This window comes from Caretta caretta, chromosome 11, assembly GCF_965140235.1.
Source record: "Caretta caretta isolate rCarCar2 chromosome 11, rCarCar1.hap1, whole genome shotgun sequence".
Classification (NCBI taxonomy): domain Eukaryota; kingdom Metazoa; phylum Chordata; order Testudines; family Cheloniidae; genus Caretta; species Caretta caretta.
Genome location: NC_134216.1, coordinates 63,803,175 through 63,821,575, shown reverse-complemented (window position 1 = coordinate 63,821,575; position 18,401 = coordinate 63,803,175). Strand labels below are relative to the sequence as shown.

At 41.5% G+C, this 18,401-nt stretch overlaps 1 protein-coding gene across 1 annotated transcript in view; it reads right to left on the bottom strand.

The window, feature by feature from the left end:
- CCNYL1 (cyclin Y like 1) overlaps positions 1-18,401 on the bottom strand; it is a 50,429-nt gene that overhangs the window by 14,863 nt on the left and 17,165 nt on the right. The window contains exons 3-7 of the mRNA XM_048869473.2: positions 15,198-15,232; positions 13,033-13,133; positions 9,810-9,845; positions 5,317-5,368; positions 1,190-1,309 (exon numbers count right to left, since the gene is read on the bottom strand). Of these exons, the coding sequence (XP_048725430.2) occupies positions 1,190-1,309; positions 5,317-5,368; positions 9,810-9,845; positions 13,033-13,133; positions 15,198-15,232 (344 nt within the window). The remainder of the gene's footprint in view (positions 1-1,189; positions 1,310-5,316; positions 5,369-9,809; positions 9,846-13,032; positions 13,134-15,197; positions 15,233-18,401) is intronic.

The following is an 18,401-nucleotide window of genomic DNA, read 5'->3' as shown; positions in this document are numbered from 1 at the left end:
TGTTTAGGGTGGTGGTCCATTACTGGATCTTCCTCTAAACTCCCAATTTCTGCAAAAGATCTCTACTATATTATTATACACAACCACATTTTGTTTCTCCGCCACCAGCACATCACTCCTCCGTCCCTCTGGTATCATGCAGAGTAAATAGGACATGATTAGTTTTACTGTTGCTCACAGGTTTCTGAATAAACCAGTTACGTTCAGTACACTGTGGCTTGGAAAAGGCATGAGCAGCAAGGGCTCCACTGATTCAATTTACCCAAGAGTGTATCTTAGTCACCGTAAGGGCAAGCAGCCTATTTTTAAATGAAAGCTTAAAATGCTGTGAAACTGATTACTTAAGATCCCTTTAGAAAAGTTTCACTGCTCTCCAGGAAAATTATCCTACATACCACTGGTGAATGGATTTTTCAAGCCCTGCCTGCATACCTCAGGTGAAATGAGACGTGATGTCAAAGGCCACTGGCCTTCAGCCACCTTGTAAAGGAAGGTCACTGCTACATCTGCAGTTAAGAAAAAGTAGGGAAGTCTATACGTGAATTTGAAGTTAACGTGCCTGACTGACAGTCCTGGAAACCAAGTACTGCAGATACCACATGGGCAGACATCGCACGCTTCATAGTGCTTCTAGGATTTAGACAGCAGTTCAGTCAATTCAATCCTAGGCATCTGTGCGATGAGAAAGGGCAATAAACTTTCTAATGTGGATATTTCCCTTAAGAATTATATTGAAGCCACAACTCCGTTCTTATTGGCCAACGAACAGCCATTCAATAGTGGTTGTTTTTAATATCACTACTGACAGGGGCCAGATTCAACCAGTGGCCCAGTCGTTAAAGTGCCATAACCCTGTCACCATTCCCCTATAACTGCATCTCACTAGTAACTATTCACCTTTCATTAATAGTATCAAATTGGAACAAATGGTTCATTTTACAAACTGACCGGACCCTGCATATGCAGACACAGGAAAGGAACTGTAAGTGTCATTCCTGAAATATCAGAAAAATTATAAATAAAATGTTACAGCTGATTGATAAACGCTGCTTTGCAGTTATATCTGCATTACATCCAGACAGACTCCTTTTTCAATTTACGTCTACCTTATATTCAGCAGAGTTTAATCAACTTGTTCAATGGAAAAGAAATGTTGACAGCTTGAACCGAATGACTGAGTACGTCTTACCAGTGTCACTATTGCACATTCAGCCGTCAGCTGCGCTGCACTAAAAAGCGTCCGTACAAAACGGTAAATGTGCTTGTGATCAGGGTCATGCTTGCTGTAGTCATCTGGAACTTCTTCCCGCTGAAACAGAAAGTGCCTAGAGTTAGTCACTGCACTTCTAAATGTTACCTGGGACTGCTTTTTACAGCAATACACTATTGTTTCCTTTCACCAGTCTGAAAGACAAATCTACACAAACTTTTGCTTTGGAAAGAGAAGGAACAAAATTTTATACAAGATAGAAAGCAGCACTGGCCATAAGAGTAAATATTAGGAGAGGTCTCTAACAAAAGCAATAGTTTTACCTGGTCTTTTGTAGTCCAGTTTTAATTCACATTTTTCTCCTATAAGGATATAGGTTTGAATGAAAGGCAGATGACTGCCTCTGTCATCCTGAAGTTACATTTCTTGGTTATATCCTTGAAGTGATGATTAGAAGTACGTAATCTTGACAGGCGAGATGGTAGGTAACATTCTTGGTATACCAGTGTCCACGCTGCGTTCTTCTATATCCACACGGCAATTACATATACATCAGGAATCCCTAGGCATTCTGCTTCTCTGAAAGTATCATGCAAGATTTTCACTGCTCTGCATGAGCTACCTAGCATGATGCAAGGGAAATTCCAAGTTCTGAAAGGTAATTCTTCCCTATGGGCAGCAGGCAAGAGCATGAACGAACCCCGTGGGGGACTAACGCATCTACGGAACCTTCCTATTTAGCAGGAAGCAAAAATTCCATCCCAAAATAAGCCACAATCACAAATATTGGAGGCACTGATTTTTCAAAAGACAAAGTGAAGCTCCATACAGATACCTCATAAGGTTTCCCTCCAGGCTGAGGGGGAGGGTGGTGAATGAGAAAAAGTCCTGCAGAATGATCCCAGAAAAACAAAATTAGAAGGTAACTATCCCTTCTTTAAAAGATACCATCCCTGAAGGATTCTTACTCCTGGCAAAAAGGAAGTTTAAAGGAAATCCCAAAACAGTTTCAGTAAGACAAACCAACAGCTACAGCAAGGCCAAAGCCAAATATAAAATGTTTTTGAATATGGGAGAAGACAGGCATAAGGATTAAGACAAAAACAATCAAAGTCTTCAAAAATCTGGCCAACTCACGTATAGGACATCCTGGTATCCAAAACTTTATGGTGACATGTGAGAGTTTGGGCTCTCCTATTTTAGAAACAGGTTTTGCAGGACTGAGATGGAAAAGAGTTCTTCCTCGAGTCCAAAGCCAAAGGGCAGCAAATGAATGGGGTGAGAATTGAATGCCTGCTTTGCATACGTCTAACAACAACATTCTTAACATAGGCAGGCAGAGGCTGGTCTGTGTCTGATCAAATGAGCTGACATTGACCTGGCTGGCTTCAAACTAGGCTTAAAAAAGCAAAAAAAACCCAGGAAGTCAGACATGGTGCTCTTACGTAAGAGATGTCAAAAAAGAAATAATATTGGTTAACCTGTCAGGATAGATTCCAGTATCAAACATAAGGTTTCCTGGCTTCTGTTCTTCCATCTGGCCAGACCATCCACAACCAGCAAGATTTCAGGTACAAGGTGCAAGACTTAACCAAGAGTTGTGCTCAGCACAATATTTTCTCAGCCGCATTTGAGACAGGGCCAGTGGTGAGAATTATCTACCACAGCTTCACTCATTGGTCTGAAATAGGGTACAACTTTATTGGAAAGGACTTCTAACCCAGAGAGCTCTGATGAAACACAATATAGTTTTAAGGAGAGCATCTAAGGTGGTACCGCACTCAGAGGGCTAGGTCTCTGGTTCTGAACTTGTATAGAGAGGAGAGGCTAGAATCTTTGGGTATGTCTACACGGCAATTAGACACCTGTGGCTGGCCCATGCCAGCTGACTCAGACTTGTAGAGCTTGGGCTAAGGGGCTGCTCAGCTGCAGTGTAGAGGTTCGGGCTTGGGCTGCAGCCCGAGCTCTGGGACCCTCCCATCTCATAGGGTCCTAGAGCCTGGGCTCCAGCCTAAGCCTGTACATCTACACTGAAACTGAGCAGCCCCTTAGCCCAAGCCTAAGTCAGCTGGCACAGGCTGGCCTCAGGTGTCTAACTGCAGTGTAGACATATGCTTTGAAGCGGAGCTACCCTAAGTTAAAGGCTTTAGCAGCTGTGAGTCAGGGGCAACTAGTCACTTGGCACCTCCTGCCAATGCTTCATTTGGGAATGTAAAGTCTTGTTCAAGACAGACAGACCTCAGCACTACTGGCTTCAAAACAGACCAGAGGATACTAGGAACTCTGCAAACCGTGAAGTTCCTATCTTTGTAAGGGATGATGTTGGACTCTGATCTCTGGGCTGAAAGGGAAGCGGAGTCTGGGAGGGCACAACCCAAGTGTCCAGCTGTCAAACCTGACTCTGCCATACAAGCCAAGGATTTCTCCTTCAAATCACTGAGCCAGATTCATAAGTTTCTGGGGGATTTAAAGGAGGGAAGAAGGGATGCTTTTCTCCCGTCCCAAGTGGCTGAAACAGAGGATGATATCCAAAACAGACAAAGGAATTCTAGAAGCAAGTAGCAGTGGAGTGAGTGAACTCTAAGGCAAAGCTACCTGAAGTGCCTGACACCGGAAATAAAACACAGGACACAGAATTAGGATTCCTCAGAGGCTGCTGGACACTGGAATCCTACTGATGATCATAGGCCAGCAGATTCAGGAGGGAAATAAAAGGGGGAAAAGTGAAGGAAAGAGTTATGATCTGATTGGAAGGCAGGGAGGGTCATGGAAAAGGATATCGGAACAGTCAAAGCTGGACAGGATGACACGGTACTGAAACATCTGCCAAAGAGATACAAGCAGGAATGTAAAATTTCAAAAGCTTAATCTCTGTGGTGACAAGTGATCAACAGGCAGAGGTGGCCTGCACTCCTACTCATTATCACTGTCTTTAGGGACAGAAAAGATGTAGAGCTTGCAGATTTCTGCCTACCTCACACAGAGTTGATACTCCTCTATGGAAGCTATCTTTACAGAATAATTCTTTTGCCAAATTAAACTGCTTTTAAAGAAGTTTTAGATACTAGAGGTCAAACACCGCCACTACACAGACACTGTAAAGAATGACTTGTAAAGTTACTTTAAAAAGTATGAAACTCAACTATTATAAGTCAATACACACACCCCACACCAGAAATATCATTTATATTTAACACTAATAGTTATGTTAATACTAAAGCATATTTTTAGGATCTGGCAGGAAGATTAATCAAAGCTGTATCTGTTTAAATATTTGAAAGACAAACTTTTTTTTAAACCACAAAAGTCTTTTAAACCAGCACAGACACTTCTAAGTTCAATCCTGATGAAAAGGAAAACAAAGTAAATGACCAGGACTCTGCAAGGCAGTCAACTTGACACCACTCAACAACTACACGCTGAAGCGCAGAGTCTTCAGCTCAAATCTACTATCAGGTTTGTACCTTAGAAGATTGTCTGTAAACAGGAGCATGAAAACTAATAACTTTAGAATAATATGTTGAATGCCTCAAACTGCCAGGGTAAGAGACATTAAGCGTATTTACTTTAAAATTTTGCCTTTCAGGTTCATTAAAGGCCAGACTCACCGTCTCCTGCTTTGTGTGATGCTTTATGAACTATTTACTCCTATTTGCTATCACTTAAAGGTTAGGCACCTTTAAATGTATAAATGATTATACAGCCTTGACCAAGCGCTTGGCACGAAATAGTGTTAAAAAACAAAACAAAAAACAGACACAGGGAATAGTAAGAATCAGAATAAACATGGAACTAACATGATGCATGTTAAATGTCACCACTTCACTTTAACACATCTTATTCTTCAAATACCATGAGGAAAAGTGAAGGGTACATTGCAATTGCCTATTGACATAATAGTTGGTCGTCTATTCATAAACCAATTTGGTTTTAGAAGCTCCAAGAGGAGAAGACCACATAACTTTGCCTGCACTTAGATCTATATTAACAAAAAGTAATTTTACTCTTTTGAAGTGAATGCTATTTATATTGGATATTCAAGACCGACAAGGATAAAAATACATACATGAGTAACAACAAAAATAAGCTCAAAAAATTACACTTACCGTGAGAGGATGCAATTTTTCATCAAAAATATCCAATGATCTGACTGAATCTCTATCAAACAAGAGTACGCATTTTACCAATGGAGTTTAACTATTGGCAGAGCAAAGCATTTGATACTGTAAAAACTGTTCACCACATTAAAGCACATTTTTTAGTTTTGCACGTTTTTCCTGGAATTTGGCACTAGGTTTTGCTGCAATCCTATCAGCGTGGTTATGAAGAGATTTTCCATAACTGAAAGAATTTAATAAGCAAAATCAAGCATGTGAACAGCTAGCTATGTTCTCACTACCAGAAGTTAAATTAAGTATCTGCATAAAGGCCCTAGAGTTGACATTATATTAAATGTATTTACTGTATAGGCTCTTCTGAAAACAAACTTTCATCTCATTATAAAGTAACACTTCTCATACAGTCATACAATGTATGCTGCAGCTAAATATAATGCGACAAGCCCTGGCAGCATGGTGCCAATGGACCTACTGCTAGGTCTTTGCCGCAAGAAACCAAAAACATGTTTTTACATTGAAACCGCTAACGTGAGTGAGCTGTCTTGATGTAAAATCCTAGCAGAGACAAAGCACAGGTGGTTTGCACTCAGTGTAGCTAGTTGAGACAAACCCCATGTGAGGGCTATAGCGTTGACCTCAACTAGTGGCATCAAGGCAAAAAACTACCTTCACCTTGTCTCTATTAGGATTTTACAACGCAGTTAACTTGAGTTAACTATCTCAATGTCAAAAGCACCTTTTTTCCAGGGAAGATATAGCAAGCATTACACGAGTGACTCCCTCAGCTGCAGCTACCCCTGGGAACTCCCATTGGCCCTGTCCTCACTAGGAAAAATGGTGTGATCATTAATACATGTTAAAATCCTAGTACAGGGAAAGCCACTATATTTTTAACTTGTGTTAGCCAATCAAAATAAAACCTTTGCTCCCCAGAGTCTACCTCAGCCAGCTAATGTTCGTAAAACTACAACAGCCTTGTCTACAGTAGGATTTTAGCATGCTAGCTAATGTGCTTTAGAAAATACACCTTTTTTTCTAGTAAAGACAAGGCCCTGATGTATTTTTTTTTCAATTGTGTTAGCTGAATTAAGTTAGCTGAACATGACTGAAAAGCCCTCTTACTGTTCTGCAAGCTAGCACATTTGAAGCCATGTTCGCTGGCCACATTGAAGCCTAGGCTTCCCTTAGACGTTTACTAGATTAGTTTAACATATGTTAAAGGCAGTATGTCTTGTCTACAAAAGACTTGGTACGTATCAGCAGGTTAGCTAACATCACATCTTAAATTCTAGTCTATACAAGACCTCAAACATGAAAAGTGCTTTTCAAACACGTTACACTAACTCAGTTGAGCTAACAGTGTTAAAACATGCCCCATTTTTGCCCATCAAGAAGGGTGGATACCTTTCAAGGGTATTCTCCCTTCCCTAAGAAGAGCTCTGTAAAACCTGTAGGGGTGAAGTTAAGATTACATGCATCCCGCCTCCACCCCACGCCACTCTTGGGGCTGCCCACTCTCCGCCCTGAGTTTTTTTTTTAACCTCAAATTAATCTATTCATAATTGATCAAGACAGTTTATAGGATTGTAGAGGCTAGCCTAGACAGTCCCCAGACATTTGTGGTTTACTCTAGGGACTAGTCTCTGCCATCACACTGGCAGTTCTCTCAAGGTAGTTAATTTTAGGTAAGCCCTCTAGTGAAAGAAAGACTGCAGCAGATCCCAACTCTACAAAAGTGACCTCTTCACAAAGAGGGACAGTGACAGAGAGATGGCTGGCAGCCCTCTGCTGCCAGATCTTATAGACATGATCTGGCTTGTTTTTAAGAAGCTGCTGATTGTTTAATACATGATCAGACAGTTTGTGTTCTTCTCTATTTTCATTCTCTGAAAGGGCAGCGCTAGCAGCTTCATTTGAATGGCAAAATGTTCTACGAGGCTCAAGCTTCAGTTCCCAATTCAAATATTAAGCGTCATACCATGGAAAGGGATTAGGTCATAAAGAATTCTGATTGAGGTTACAGGAACAAACCATCCCAATGTGTAGAAAGAATAGTAAATATGTCAGGCGGCCAGCTTGGCTTAACAGTGAAATCCTTGTTGACCTTAAACACAAAAAAGAAGCTTATAAGAAGTGGAAGATTGGACAAATGACCAGGGAGAAGTATAAAAATATTGCTCAGGCATGCAGGAGGGAAATCAGGAAGGCCAAATCACACTTGGAGTTGCAGCTAGCAAGAGATGTTAAGAGTAACAAGAAGGGTTTCTTCAGGTATGTTAGCAACAAGAAGAAAGTCAAGGAAAATGTGGGCCCCTTACTGAATGAGGGAGGCAATCTCGTGACAGAGGATGTGGAAAAAGCTAATGTACTCAATGCTTATTTTGCCTCTGTCGTCATGAACAAGTCAGATCCCAGACTACTGCACTGGGCAGCACAGTATGGGGAGGAGGTGACCAGCCCTCTGTGGAGAAAGAAATGGTTCGGGACTATTTAGAAAAGCTGGACAAGCACAAGTCCATGGGGCCAGATGTGCTGCATCCGAGAGTGTTAAAGGAGTTGGCGGATGTGATTGCAGAGCTATTGGCCATTATCTTTGAAAACTGATGGCAATCGGGGGAGGTCCCGGATGACTGGAAAAAGGCTAATGTAGTGCCCATCTTTTAAAAAAGGAAGGAGAAGGATCTGGGGAACTACAGGCTAGTCAGCCTCACCCCAATCCCTGGAAAAATCATGGAGGAGGTCCTCAAGGAAACCATTTTGAAGCACTTGGAGGAGAGGAAGGTGATCAGGAACAGTCAACACGGATTCACCAAGGGAAGTCATGTCCGACTAATCTAATTGCCTTCTACGACGAGATAACTGGCTCTGTTGACGAGGGGAAAGCAGTGGACGTGTTATTCCTTGACTTTAGCAAAGCTTTTGATACGGTCTCCCACAGTATTCTTGCCAGCAAATTAAAGAAGTATGGGCTGGATGAATGGACTATAAGGTGGATAGAAAGCTGGCTAGATCATCGGGCTCAACGGGTAGTGATCAATGGCTCCATGTCTAGCTGGCAGCCGGTATCAAGCGGAGTGCCCCAAGGGTCGGTCCTGGGGCCAGTTTTGTTCAATATCTTCATTAATGATCTGGAGGATGGCGTGGACTGCACCTTCAGCAAGTTTGCAGTTGACACTAAACTGGGAGGAGTGGTAGATACGCTGGAGGGTAAGGATACGCTACAGAGGGACCTAGACAAATTAGAGGATTGTGCCAAAAGAAATCTGATGAGGTTCAACAAGGACAAGTGCAGAATCCTGCACTTAGGACGGAAGAATCCCATGTACTCCTACAGACTAGGGACCGAATGGCTAGGCAGCAGTTCTGCAGAAAAGGACCTAGGGGTTACAGCGGACGACAAGCTGGATATGAGTCAACCGTGTGCCCTTGTTGCCAAGAAGGCTAACGGCATTTTGGGCTGTATAAGTAGGGGCATTGCCAGCAGACCGAGGGATGTGATCATTCCCCTCTATTTGACATTGGTGAGGCCTCATCTGGAGTACCGTGTCCAGTTTTGGGCCCCACACTACAAGAAGGATGTGGAAAAATTGGAACACATTCAGCAGAGGGCAACAAAAATGATTAGGGGATGGGAACACATGACTTATGAGGAGAGGTTGAGGGAACTGGGATTGTTTAGTCTGTGGAAGAGAAGAATGAGGGGGGATTTAACAGCCGCTTTCAACTATCTGAAAGGGGGTTCCAAAGAGGATGGCTCTAGACTGTTCTCAGTGGTAGCAGATGACAGAAAAAGGAGTAATGGTCTCAAGTTGCAGTAGGGGAAGTTTAGGTTGGATATTAGGAAAAACTTTTTCACTAGGAGGGTGGTGAAGCACTGGAATACCACAACTCAAGTGGTAGAATCCCCTTCCTTTGAGGTTTTTAAGGTCAGGCTTGACAAAGCCCTGGCTGAGATGATTTAGTTGGGGATGGGTCCTGCTTTGAGCAGGGGGTTGGACTAGATGACCTCCTGAGGTCCCTTCCAACCCTGACATTCTAGGATTCTAATATGTGGTATTTGCAAATTAATGTAGTACACAGAGCAAAATTTTCTTATGAACATCTAAACTGTAATAATCTAAACCCCATTTTACTTAGAAGGAGGCAAGCCAAAGCCCAGATCAAGTGCTGGTACACTTAAAAGCAGGAGCAGGTTCTAGAACAAGTTCAATATGTTTTTCCAACACTGCCACTTTAATTTTTGTGCTTCACCCTTGACGTAATATTGAACATAAACATTGTTTTACAAGGTCGATCAGCCTATGGCATAACTATGAGGGAAAAGCAGAGGCTCCATAAAACTGTATGATGTTTTGAACCTAAAAATTATTACTAATTATGCTAACAACAGCTCAAATGACTGGGACATACAACTGCTGCTTGTTGTTAAGCCACAGTTATGATTTTGCTTAACTAGAGAGAGAAGTTTAGAGAGTGCTCACCTGTTCTTTATGTGGTAGTATATTGCTAACGTCACACTGTGAGGAAAGGGGGAAAAATGGTTATTTTACGAAGTATATTCTACCTTGACACAGATGTTGCTCAGGACAAAAACAGATTTCTAGAACCCATTTAGAGTATGACTTGATTCTATTTCTGATGTTGAAATGAAATTAGTGATTCCCCATCTCCCAAATACATTTTTTTCTTAAGTTCTCATTGCCTGGTTCTGGTTCTCTCCTGTGAACGGAAGTTGACCAAGACAGATATAATAGCTGAACTCATTTCAAAATGACATATATACATCTTTGTATCATAAAAAAAAGTCTGTGGCACCTAGCTGAATGCATGTCTGATTAACGACTGGCAACAACCGTAAAAGCTTCAGCATGCCAGAAGCCAGCTCATCATAAGCTCCCTTTGAAGTTTTTTTTTTTTTAAAAAACAGTGTACTTTAATGGTAAGATGGGCTTATTGGCTGAAACACCTATTCCTTCCACAACCAGAAAGCAGGCCAGTCCATAATGGTATTCAAACACTACAGCGCCATGCGCCATATAAGTGGAACAGATGCAATGGTGGAAAGAGGCTAGCACCCACTACTGTATGGTACTGACATATACCAGAAACAAATCAAGTTATTGATTCTGAGTTATACTGACAGTATCATGCTTTGAAAATAAACATTTCCACATTTATTAACAGGACACCACTAGACTAGCAAAATAAACTATTCAGTTATAAACTGTCATTTTAAATTTGTCATGTTTTTATTTTATACCTAGCTCACCATTAACCCTCTAAATTAGATCTGTTGTCTTCTTTGTTTCCAAAAACTGGCCAAAGAAAATTCTGAGTAAGAGTCTCACTTAATCTTTAAATCATCCAATTGGGCCTACGTTCTTCTGTATGGGGGTTTCTAAGAAGTGAGCAGCCTTAAAAACTGTGACTCATGCGGAGACAAAAAGACAATTAATTACATGTAAGCAGAGCTTCAATTTGGAAGTTCCCTCACTACAAAGGAGCATTTTACATTCATAGTATATCCTCAAGATCCGATTTTAAATGTTTCAGTACTTCACCTGCCCAAGCTCCCCTGCCAAATATTTTTCACTTGTTTCCTACTGTGTATAAGACCCACAAAAACAAGGTTAAGTAGTAAAACTGACTATATTGTCTCGTGTACCACGTCAGAAGTCTGGAAAACACGGTTGTAATTTCAGACACAATAACCTTGAGTCAAAATTTTTAGACAAGTGATTTTTAGCTGATGTCCCCTTTCCATATCCTTTATAAAACTAAAATCAAATGACACTGCATTTAGTCAGTGGATTGTTCAGAACTGACTGAAGGGGTACCGCAGCTCCTCAGAGTGTAGAGTGCAAAGAAAAGCTGATCTACACAGGTTTTGCTAAAGCGATGGTCAGTTATGGGCTATGATTTATTTTTACTGATGGCGTTATAGCAGTATGATACGCAGCATGGACACAGTTACAGCAAAATGTGCCTTATGCTGGTATAGTTTGCTCCCCCTGTCCAAAACAGGTATAAGCACATTTATACTGGGGGGTTTGGGTGTACCAATACAGTTAAAGCCCTACAACGCACGCAACAAAATTGTTCTCCTTACACTTGCTGAGATTTGATACAACCCTTTGTTTGAGTAAAAGTACAAAATTTAAAAAGCCAGGACATTCAGAGTAATGAATTTAATATCATAAAACACTACATTGACAGCAGTAGAGACTAAAGTATCTGTATAGTCAGAGAAAAAGGGCGTAAGGGGCAACTCCAGTGTCCGTTTCCCCATCATGGAGTGTCAGTCAGAACCCCAGAGGCGGACGGGAATAGAGTTCACTCTTGCCTGTTCAGTCCTGGCCACAACAGTTGTGACTGCCAACTTGAACAAGTCATTTCACATGGGCAATGAAACAGCCTTCAGACGGCAGTGACTCATTGCTAGTACTGGCCAATAAAAGGGGAACTGGTGATTCCGTTTTCCACTTTGGCTGGAAGACTTCCTTCTGAAACAAGTCTGACAGTTCTATTTGTCTGGATCAGACGTGAAAGGCAAGCTGGAAGTGCAGCTTCCTAATCCCATTACAATTCTGGGCTGCACAGCCTCCTACTAGTCTAACTTTAGAGTCCTACCAAAAGAAGAAACTTATCAAGTCCCAAACAGAGTCAGACATGCCCAACAGGCCACCTAACCCATTGCTAAAAGGACAGCCAGGCATATGGCAAGGTGAGAGGGGACAAGAGGGGATGGGATGGTTTGAACTCCACCCCTTCAGCACCTCCCTTCTGGCCAAGCAGCAGCAGTGCATCATGCAGCTGTCTCACTTTCAGGTCTGGATTTCAATAGCCAAGTCAGCAGCTTAATACACTTCCAAAATTTGTTCAAACTTTAGCATCTGTCTGCAGGTGCAATGCCCTGGGGGAGCTACCAAGTCTTCCTCTATGTTGCATCAAGGAAAGGAAAATCACTTCTCAGCTTTGGCTCCCTACCAGCTGTGTAGGGAACTAGTTCTCACCATGCCATCAGCAGCACGTGGATCGAAAAGAAGCCTCAGATGGGGAACAACAGAGGCTGTAGAGTCCATTCTTTTTAGATGAAAGACGTTTTAGAACTATGCTCAAATACATGACGACGACTAAAACTATGCACTAGGTATAGTTTGTTACCACTAGAGGGCAGACTAGCGCTACAGGCAGCTAGGGAAGAAGTTCCAGAGGACTCTATTACACGGAACGCCACACAAAACCACTTCCCATTTTTCAATCCAGAGTTTTTGCTTTGCTTTCATTTTAAAGAATTAAAAAGCCCCTTTTTATTCAACTTCGATGCTCCAGTTCTGCACAAAATCATCAAGTGAACTGAGCGCGGTTTAAACTAAGTCTTGTCTATACAGGACATTAGTGTGCAGCAGAGTGTGAATCTACAGTACACTAGCCTGCTATGAAGTAATGTCCTATGCAGACAAGCCCTGACATGTGAAAACACCCTAAGCGGCATTACCGGATGGCAAGGGAAAAGCTCAGTCCTCACGCCTCCCAAAACCCTGTTAGCCCCAAGTCCCTTTCCGTGTCCAAACTGTCAGGGATGAACTGTCAAATCAGAGCCAGCTGAATGTCTTGACTGACAGAGACCAGCATGATTAGCCAATCCCAGGCTCAAAGCCCGCAACGTCACTCTGCCTCTTGCATGATCAGAATGGTACTTACCATTTTATTGTGCTTCTAAGATTAGGCTGGCTGACTGTGCTGTCATCTATAAATATGGTTGAGCATGAGCTATACTTTTTCGTAAGTTGCCCTGGAGAAACCTAAAAAAAAAAAGCCACCACCAAACAAATGTAAGAAAAGTGCTTCTACAAGTTTGTTTACAGAAGTTTGGGTTCTGGGTGTACAACTTCATCAACACATCCAAAATAATGTAGATGGATACTAAGTAGCAACCAGAAGGCACTTGCAGATGAATGCTCTTTGCGTCTAAGCTGCCCTATATCAGTACAGTTATTCAAGATGCTGTTAATTCTGCAACACATACAGAAATGTTCATGTACATAAACATAAGAAACAGAGTTCTAATTTTACTTTTGTATCAGCCTTTTCCCTCCTTTAATACATTTATCTACTTCCTCTATGCCAACTGCTCCCATATCTCCTTCTCCCACTCCTTGTTTATCCCTTCTTTTATATCACACCCCGCACTTTAAACATGCTCCCATTTTCTGGGCACTCCATCCTCCCTTTAAATCCCAACACTTCCATAAACCCTTCATAACAACATTAATCTCTTCCTTGTATCCGGTTTATCATTTTGAACCAGAATGTGAGCTATCTGGAGATCTTTGTTTTAGTCTACAGCTGTAATCTCAAGCAAAGAAGGGTCTGTACTTCAGATAGGAAACCTCGGAAGAAACCGAAGCATGCTGAAGGATGCAACATTGATAATTTCATTACCAATAAGTGACTCTTCCCTAGTAAGGCATAACCCACTTCCTGTCCTCCAACTATGTAGTGTTGGATGTATGAAAAAGGTCTGATGTATGAAAAGTCTGATTGTTTAAAAAAATATTTAAAGGATTTTTCTGCCTTTTAGTATTAAAAATATCAGGATTTGATTTCCCTCTTTTTCTTGGAGGACTCCCTGAACAACTAAAGCGACATGACCTCACAATCAGGTTGAAGAGATTTAACTGAACAGTTTAAGGTTTGCCAACCTCTACTTAATACCAAACCTCAGTCACTGAGAAAGCTGTGTAAGCTCCCACACCCTTCACTCCCTCCACTGAGGCCTGGGGAAAAATCCCTTGGCAGTTCTTAAGTCCTTCAGCAAAACCAAGAAAGTCTTCAACCTGAGTTTTGGCAAACAGAACTGGAACTTAATATAAACAAAAAAATATATGAAAATAAGAATGACAAAATACACAAGTCGTTGTGCTACCAATGTGGGCATATACATTTTACTTTCAATGGCACATCCAAAAAGCTTCAGCACCAAGGTAGTTTTACTAATTTAAGTATGAGAAGACATAAGTATTAGAAGACATCTCCTTGACCTACTGTTCAGTGGCATAAGAAAGTCTCATGCATTTCTCTCTCTGGTGCGATGTCAAAAAGGAAAAAAAGGGACATGAGCTAGATGTGTGAAGTATCAGCAAATGAGAAGATCAGAACAGTTTTGCCTCCTAAAAAGTTACTGCTAGGTTATCATGGGCCCAATTTCCAGAGATGCTGAATCCTTGCAGCTCTCACTGAATTCAATGCTACTATGCTCAGCACTTCTGAAGAGTTGGAGCACTTCCTTCTGTTTATTAGACACCATCACTCAATTTTTAATTCCTTTTAACAAGAGAGTTTGCATTGAAGAAAAGTCATTACTTCAATGAAGACTAGCTGCATTTCCTAATATTGCCTTTAGATAGCATCACTCATAATAGCAAATCTTTCTCAAATTAAGATTTAAATAGCTTGTCATCTCAGCTTTTAAAATGTACCTGGTTTTACTTCTGCTTTAAAGAGACATCAACTAAACACACACACTTGTCTGAATTTTTCCCCTACGACTGTTTATAATTAATATACAAGGTCAGTAGAACTGAAAAAAAAATGCTATTTTGTGCTTTGACAGCTCACTCATCGCTGTACTCTCCTCTGTCTGTTTCCTCCATTTGCGTAATCTTTCACACAGCAATGTAGGAAAAAAATAATTGTGGGGTTTTTTAAACTTGGAAAAGGTAATTGTATAATCAATAAAGTTAGCAGGGACTTTGGAGTACATAAAGGACCTGCAGCTACTCTGATTTTGTTTTTGAAATGACTAGGTTCCAAGTTGACAGTATCCCTTAAAACAAACCATCAGACGTAAGATGCTGTTTACGTACATGATTGATGTGGTTACTCTTCCTCTTCTCTCGCACTAGGAATGGGGGAAGAAAATGAACTCAGTTATAAATTAAGAAGTTCCATAGCAAGGCACACAGTGGTATCAAGCAAGCTATATTGTTTTCCCAAAATATAAACAAGCAACACACACGATGCTATTTTAGCTCTTGTACTTTCCATATCAGGAATTCAGTTTTGAGGACAAATAAATCAATACACTTGTTTTTTAAATGTTTCACAAAGCCATTACTAATAAGTTCGCTCCCACTTATCCAAATGACCTGGGGACAGCCAAAACTTTCAGATAACTGGGCATTTGGATAAATGGAAGTGCCAGAGCATTTAGTGCTAGAAGCCAGAGGAAGCAAGAGGCAGTGGTTGGGCCTTCCTGTGCTTTGACCCTGCATGCTGCAGCGATGCCAGGTAATGCTGCATGGACAGAGCCCAAAGGGAGGTAAAGAGAAGGAAAAGGAAATGGTGAGTAGCCACAGGAGCATCCTTAACAGCCTCAACCTCTGCAAGCACCACTACAAATAGGGAGGGGTAGGACTGGCCCCGGCCACTGGGGCTTTCAGTGCCAGGAAGAGCCCAAGCAGCACCAAGGAAGCTATTCCCCATTGCAGCTACTCTCTGCTCTGCCTCCTTCTTTCCTTTCCATTCTCTCCCCTTCACCCTCTCCTCTGCCTCCCTTCCTTTCCCTTCCTCCTGCCCCATTCGCTTTCCTTAATCCGTCAAGTCTCCCTCTGTCCTTTCTCACTGAACCCCTCATTTCCTTCTTGCTCTCTCCTCCCCTATGTTCTCTCATTCTCCCCCCACCTCACTTTTCTCACTCCCATCTCTAGAAATCTCCCAAATCCCAGTTCCTGCAACCTTAATGTTAACCAAACAGTAGGTGATAACTGAGATTTTTGTGGGGGAGGTAGAGATGCACCGTGGCTTCGTATAACTAGGGTTTCTGGATAAAGGCAATTCAGATAATGGAAATTATACTGTTCAAATAAAATCATAAATGACAGTCTAAACTCAGTTTACAGCCACAATTAAGAATTGCAGTATTTCAGTTGCATAGTCTTCTAAAAAGTACAGTAGTCTTGAAACTATGTGTGGAGGCTAACTGAACTATTTGGCAGCCAGAAACACTTGATAAAAGTTTTACATTCAAGACATTATTTTATTTGTCAAAGTTGGGCACATTTTACAAATAGCTGTTAATTTGCATATGCAAGATGGAAATATTCTCAGCATTCTGGCCCTACCACACAGTTCAAGGATAACTACCTCAATTTTGGGAAGACTTCAGAGGTTCAGAAAAAACTCAGCCATTTCCAAAGACGATTAGACTAGATGTAAAAGCAGTCACTTAGCAAATGAGTAGCCAGCTTTCATAATGTTTTCACACTAAGTAATGGTAAGGATAAAGTGATGTGCATATCAGTATTTAGGTAGCAGGAGAACTCATACCTATCAACCATATTAGCTTTGGTCCTGGCTATTAGCCTGGATGGACAGAGATGGTGTCCCTAGCCTCTGTTTGCCAGGGGCCAGGAATGGGCAAGAGGATGGATCACTTGTTCTGTTCATTCCCCCTGGGGCACCTGGCATTGGCCACTGTTGGAAGACAGGATACTGGGCTAGATGGACCTTTGGTCTGATCCAGTATGGCCGTTCTTATGTTCCTCTCCTCTCAAGGTAGAGAGAAGCATGGGGTTAATTCCACTCAAATTGGGCATTAACAAGATCTTTAATTTAATATCTTTTTATTTACTGCCACCTCTGCTATATTCCCTCAGATCAGAGACTAATACTATTTTCCATATTAACCACAAGGGAGCGAAGGGTGATGCTTGATCCACAAGTCCATTCATTGCCACCACATTGCAGAACCAAGTCTCTTCCAAGATACCCTACCTACTTAACAAACCCTAGACACACTTGCATGACGCTCACCAACTTAAGTCTTAGTCAGGCGTATTTCTTCTGAATGAACTTGCTGTAACTTCTGTTTCAGTAAATGGAAGTGATATAAACACACACCGAAAAAATAAAATGTTTCACAAAGCAGGAAAATACCTTAACCGATTGTACATTTAAATTGAATTAAATATGGCATTATGTCACACAAAGTCATAAGAGTGGCCATACTGGGTCATAGACTATCAGGGTTGGAAGGGACCTCAGGAGGTCATCTAGTTCAACCCCCTGCTCAAAGCAGGACCAATCCCCAACTAAATCATCCAAATTTTTTCTTCTTTTTGCCACAGATCCCTAAATGGCCCACTCAAGGATTGAGCTCACAACGCTGGGTTTAGCAGGCCAATGCTCAAACCATTGAGCTATCCCTCCCCACAATGGTCAGACCAATGGTCCATCTAGCTCTGTATCCTGTCTTCCGATAGTGGCCAATGTCAGGTGCCTCAGAGGGAATGAACAGAACAGGTAACCATCCAGTGATCCATCCCATTGCCCATTCCCAGCTTTTGGCAAACAGGCTAGGGACAACATCTGTGCCCATCCTGGCTAATAGCCATTGATGGACCTATCCCTCCATGAACTTATCTAGTTCTTTTTTAACCCTGTTCAAGTCTTGGCCTCCACAACATCCTCTGGCAAAGAGTTCCACAGACTGACTGTGCACTGTGTGAAGAAATTACTTCCTTTTGATTTAAATCTGTTAATTTCATTGGGTGATCCCTAGTTCTTGTGTTATGAGGAGTAAATAACATTTCCTTATTCACTTTCTCCACACTAGTCATGATTTTATAGACCTCAATCACATCTGCCCCTTAGTCGTCTCTTTTCCAAGCTGAAGAGTCCCAGTCTTCTTAATCTCTCCTCATATGGCAGCTGTTCCATATCCCTAATAATTTTTGTTGCCCTTTTCTGAACACTTTCCAAGTCCAATATATATTTTTTGAGATTGGGCGACCACATCTGCATGCAGTATTCAAGATGTGGACATACCATGGATTTATATAGGGGCAGTATGATATTTTTGTCTTATCTAGCCCTTTCTTAATGATTCCAAACATTGTGTTTTTTGACTGCCGCTGCACATTGAGTGGATGTGTTCAGAGAACTATCCACAATGACTCCAAGATCTCTTTCTTGAGTGGTAACAGCTAGTTCAGACCCCATCATTTTATATGTATAGTTGGGATTATGTTTGCTAATGTGTATTACTTTACATTTATCAACATTGAATT